This window comes from Arachis duranensis, chromosome 10 (genome assembly GCF_000817695.3).
Source record: "Arachis duranensis cultivar V14167 chromosome 10, aradu.V14167.gnm2.J7QH, whole genome shotgun sequence".
In the NCBI taxonomy this organism is placed as follows: Eukaryota; Viridiplantae; Streptophyta; class Magnoliopsida; order Fabales; family Fabaceae; genus Arachis; species Arachis duranensis.
Window position 1 is genome coordinate 16,330,876 of NC_029781.3, and position 6,032 is coordinate 16,336,907.

Genomic DNA, 6,032 nt, shown 5'->3' on the forward strand with positions numbered 1-6,032 from the left:
TGCTAATTCATATTATAATAGTTAATATACTAATTTGTCAAACCATGTGTTGTGGCATACTAGCATCATGGTGTGGTTGCCTACCCCAGGTTATAGAATTAGCGATACATAAATAATTATATTTTTAATATGTATATTTACATAGTTTTTTTTTTTAATTTTGTGTGAATTTTATACCATTTTTTATTTATTTTATGTTAATTTTTTTAAAGTTTAATAAAAATAAAAATTCCAATGATTTAATTATAAAAATTTTAATATTATATTATAAAATTATTTTTTAAAAATTTAAATTGATAAAAAAATTATATAAATAATTATTAGATAATAATTTGTTGTTTAACCTGTGGTCAGTGTATACTTATGAAAATGAATGAACATGAACGAGCACCCTCTCCCAATTGGATTCGAACTCTCGTGTCAAATGTTAAAAATCAACTCTTGGATAGTTAGACACAACTCTCATATTGGTCAAGACTAATTAAAACTTTGATTCTCAACCTCTCCAATAATATGACATATAATTATTTATATGTGAAAATTTAATTAGAACGTGTTTCATTCATATATATAGGGAGCCATTCGTATTCAACTCTCAAGGCATGATCATCGACTTTGATTTTGGAAACTAGCGGTTTAGAGAGATCAATAATGAACGCTAGATGCGTGAAGCTGAGACTTGCTCCTTAGCACAAGTACTAAGCAAGCCCTTAAAGGCCTTCGCGTTAGTAAGCTAGCTTTGTAAGCTAAGCAAGCCAGGGTCTCCGGACACTATGGTAGGACGTGGATCGATCATAACGAAAATGGACTTCTCCTTAATGGTTTAGAAGAGTTTCCTTCTTCTGTGAGCCAGTTTTCCGGGCTTTCTCCCTTCTCGACCAGACGAAGGAGATATGAATTCCAGGTAAGGGCTTTACTCTGTGTTCTCTCTAAGTCGCTTTTGCATTGGGGAAGACTGGAAAAGTTCATCATTCAGTGGTGGGGTCGGTCTTCATAGAAAAGAGGACGTTGCCCAACGAGTGGCAGATTTGGATGGAGTCTCGCTCATAGATAGAGGAAGAGTATGCACGCTAGCGCGCTACGGCCTCATATGTGTGTACTTTGCTTCGCGAGACTTTAAGGTATTTGGCGATTTCTCGCAGGAAGAGATACGTAGCATGGCCCAACAGACGAGATCCCATAGGAGGATTTCGTCTGAGAGCCCAATATATCATGGGTGGGCCCCGAATTGGCACAACCACCATAAGACCCATGGGAGGCCTATGCCCGGGTCAACAGAATCCTTTATAAAAATAGTGATCCTAAGCGCACTTATTTTTCAAATAATTAATGTTATCTGTAGACAGTTTCATCTTATTCCATTTCAACTCTTACTAGATTTTAATATTATACATTATACGCAAAGCCATTCTCTCGTAAGCGGAGAACCATAAGTCCATCAATCAATAGTAGAAATAGTAATAGAAATATATATATAATGCACATAAAAATAATAGTATAAAAGTTATATATATGTGTTTAGTGGATTTTTAGCAAATCGAATGTGGTTCGATTCTAATAGTTTGGGAATGAAATCAACTTTTTTCTTTGTGGATATCAGTTTTCTAACAATGCATCAAAGATCCTCGAATTAAACGAGATTTAAAGAAAAAATCGAAAAGACATAAATAAAGACTTTGAAAATAAGATTGACTGAAATTAAAAATGGTCTGCGTTGAATTTAAACAAAGCGTAAAATACCTTCAATTGAATCAAAGGACTTTTGACATGAAAGGGTTTTGAAACATAAAATTGAGCAAGTAAAGTAAATGTTGCTTGAAAGATAAATTTGTATGAAAAATAAAGTTTGCAGAAAAATAAATGGAAAATAAAGACATGTAGAAGGAATCCTATTGAAAATTAACTCGAAGCAGACTTAGAAAGTCCCTGAAATGTGAGTGTGCGCGAGTAATTTCTGAAGCAAAGTTCTAACGCTTGTATCTTCGAGCCCTCTCTTATTTATAGTCATTTCTTAATCAATTGATTTGAAGTGTAACTTCCATGTGTGTGGAAAACATAAGTTAGTGCTCTCACTCTTTTACTTGATCTTGTAATGGCAGGAAAACAACTTTCGAATTTCAAGATCTTTGATTCACTTCTTCGAATAGCTCCTTGACTTGTTAAACTAATCAAACTCTTACTCGATGACCTTAAACACAAGATCTCTTGGATATCAACTCTCTTATGAAAACTCACTCACTACTTTTCGAGTAACTTTCTTCTTTGAAATTAATTATTTTTGCAAACAATATGCTAGTTAGGTACTCTTTAAATTCATTATTCAGTCAATTTTTTAATCAACTATGCTATAATATTCGAAAAATTGGTTACTAATCAAATAATTGTATAAAATATATATTAAATATAAAATATAAATTAATACTAAAATTTAATTTTAATATATTGATAATGTAAAATATTTTATATATATAGTCGTCCAATTATATTAATTTTTTTTATCATTCATACAGTTAATATAAAAATAGTTATTTTTGTTAACATAACATTACATAATTGGAGACACTAATAAAATTATTTTACGTTAACAATATGTCTAATCAAATTTTTAAAAATATTAAAAAATATATATAAAAAAATACATAATATTTAATTTTTAATTCACACATAAGATTTTTATTTTTCAGTTGCCAGAATTTCTTATTCGGTGTATATTGTAGAGAGGGTACTTATAAGTCTGATAGTAAAAGTTAGTTATAACAAGTAGTTATATCCTTAATATGCAGCACTTACTTTACTCAATGTAACTCAATTCAATACTTTAAAAATCAAGCTTATTTTTTCTTTGTTTCAAGATTATATTCTTTCTCTTTCAATTCATTCATAACCATAACACTCATATGGTATCAAGAGCTCAAAATCTATCATGAGAGATGTAATCATCAATAATCCACTAGAACCAACAATGCTTATGCAAAAAATAATTCTGATTCGTCCCTATAAGCTTGGTTTGGCTAACGACTAAAATGATCCAATCCCATAATCTCGGACTTACCATCATCACTAACAAATCAGCAAGCTATATCTCAGAACTAACAAACCACGTCCGGATCTTGAGGATACGGGCTCAAAAAGGCCGTTACACTAACTCTCGAGAGATAGCATAAAAGGCTGATCAAACACAACCTCGAGGAGGACTGGCTCTCGGATAAACAGATAACTCATCTCTCTTATTAAGTTCTCATTAAAGCTATTTCTTATATAGTGACTGACTTAGGCATCAGAGTCCTTTTTGCAGGTTCCTCCACATCTCGGACGAGGCTTGCACCGGAGACACGACACCTGGCAGAAGTACCTCCACAAGTGCCTCTGAGACTGGCTCCAACCTATACATCAGTCTGAGCTCCAGGACGGAACATTGGTGCCCACCGTGGGGCCCAGAAGTTCAACCTCACCCCACATTAGTTTCCTAATTCTAACTCACTTTTTCTTTTCAGTTTGTACCCTCTTTCTTTGCAGGAAGGCATGACTGACCACTCAGAAACTCAACAGCACTCTCAGGCCAACGCTGACCTTATAGCCGCCAACACCGCCCTGCTCGCAGAAAATCAGCGGATGGTCGAGCTCTTGGTGACGCTACAAAACAATGGAAATTGTAAAGTAGATAGCAAAAAGACAAATGTCAACCAACATGAAGAACATCAGTCAGAATCCAACGCAAAGATAGGAGAGACCCCACCAAGGACTGGGAGAAGACGAAGCAACCCATTCTCGGAGGAGATAATGAGCTACAAAATGCCCTAGAACTTTACGCTTTCGATGACTCTGGCACCGTATAAGGGAATCGGGGATTCTAAAGTTCATGTCACAAAGTTCGAGTCCATGATGTTCCTCAACAGCAATTCTGATCCCATCCTCTGCCGATCCTTTCCGACCTTTTTAGATGGAGCCGCCTTACTTTGGTTTTCTAATATGCCTGCAGGGTCTATAACAAGCTTCGACGAATTCGCGAAGATGTTCATCAACCACTTCGCTGCATCCAAAATCTATGTGAGAGACTCGGATTACCTCAGCACGATCAAACAGGGACCACATGAAAGCCTAAAAGACTATATGACGCGCTTCACGACGGCAGCTATAGAGATCCCCGACCTCAACCCAGAGGTACAGCTGCATGCAATAAAAAGTGGCCTCAGACCTGGGAAGTTCCAGGAAGCCATCGCTGTAGCAAAGCCGAAAACACTAAAGGAATTCCGAGACAAGGCGATCGGGCAAATCGAAATAGAAGAACTCCATGAAACCCGAAGGAACGAGAAACCGACATCCAGAAGGGAAGAGGAAAGACCATACAAGTCCCAGAACAGAGACCTTAAAAAACCTTTCAAGATGGACCTGAAGTTCGATTCGTACACCAGATTCAACACCAGAAGAGAAGACATCATCAAAGAAATCTTTCACAACAAGCTCATCAAACCACCAAGTCGAGCAAGTACATACCAAGACCAAAGGTATGTCGACAAAACCAAGCACTGCGCTTTCCATAAAAAATTCGGCCACACCACGGATGAGTGCGTAGTGGTCAAGGACACTCTGGAAAGGCTGGCGCGACAGGGCTTGCTAGACAAATACATCGGTAGATGAGCTCAGAAAGACCCACAGACACCGGACGATGCGGAACACCAAAAAATAAATAATGAGAAGCGACAATGGCAAAATGATCAACCACCCAAGAAGATCATTAATTACATCTCTGGGGGATTCGCGTGCGGAGGAAAAACGAGTTCAGCAAGGAAAAGAAGCTACCGAACAATGTTAACAATGCAGGACGGAATGTCGCCCGACGCACTCACACCAAGAATCCCTGAGATAACATTCACAAGCAAGGACTTCGACAACAACACTCCCAACCTAGATGATCCCATTGTGGTCTCAGTCACAACAGGAGATCTTATAGTTCGGAAAGTCCTTTTAGACCAAGGGAGCATTGCCGACATGATGTTTCTATCCACCTTTAAAAAGATGCAACTAAACGAAAAAGTCCTACAACCATCCTCCGGTGAACTAGTCGGATTCTCAGGAGAGAGGATCCCGGTAACAGGTTATGTTTGGGTGAGGACGACCTTAGGGGAGCCTCCTCACTCAAAGACTTTAGACATACAATATCTAATAGTCGATTGCTTTAGCCCTTATAATATCATCCTAGGCAGACCATCTTTAAATGCGTTCGGTGCTATTATTTCCACTATTCACCTTTGTGCCAAATTCTGTTCAGAGACAGAAACTATAGCAACAGTACACTCCGACCGAAAAGAAGTGAGACAATGCTACAATGCAGGCCTCAAAGTACAATAAGAGAGGAGGACAAGGGTAAACTCGGTATACAACGCATGTGACATACCAGACCTCACCGAGCTTGATCCGCAAATAAATCATGAAGAAAGGCCCGCACCAGCAGATGACTTAAACCAGGTAACACTAACAGAGGACAAAGACAAATATAATAATATTGGATCTGTTTTATCCACAGGATACGCAACACAAGTGACAAACCTGCTCCAAGAAAATGCCGACCTATTCGCATGGACCCCAGCCGACATGCCTGGGATACATCCAAAGGTCATATGCCACAAACTGGCTCTAGACCCTAAAGCACGACCGATCAAGCAAAAGAAAAGACAGCTTGGACACAAAAAGGCAGAAGCTGCGAAAAAGGAAACACAGAAGCTGATAAGTGCAGGATTTGTCCGAGAAATACAATACACGTCGTGGTTAGCGAACGTCGTAATGGTCAGAAAGAGCTCGGGAAAATGGCACATGTGCGTCAATTTTACCGATCTAAATCGAGCATGCTTGAAAGATTCGTACCCACTTCCGAACATCGACAAACTGGTAGACAACACCTCAGGGTACCAAATCCTAAGCTTCATAGACGCTTACTCCGGTTACAACCAGATACTAATGCATGCCGACGACGAGGAAAAAACAGCCTTTATAACCGACCAAGGGAATTTCTGTTACAGGGTTATGCCATTTGG

General features: G+C 38.2%; 1 protein-coding gene across 1 annotated transcript; it reads left to right on the top strand.

The window, feature by feature from the left end:
* Nucleotides 1–3,816: 3,816 nt before the first annotated feature.
* Nucleotides 3,817–4,638, top strand: LOC107469265 (uncharacterized). The gene has a single exon (XM_016088640.1). It carries the CDS (start codon nucleotides 3,817–3,819, stop codon nucleotides 4,636–4,638), a length of 822 nt encoding a protein of 273 aa, XP_015944126.1.
* The last annotated feature ends 1,394 nt before the right edge of the window (nucleotides 4,639–6,032 follow it).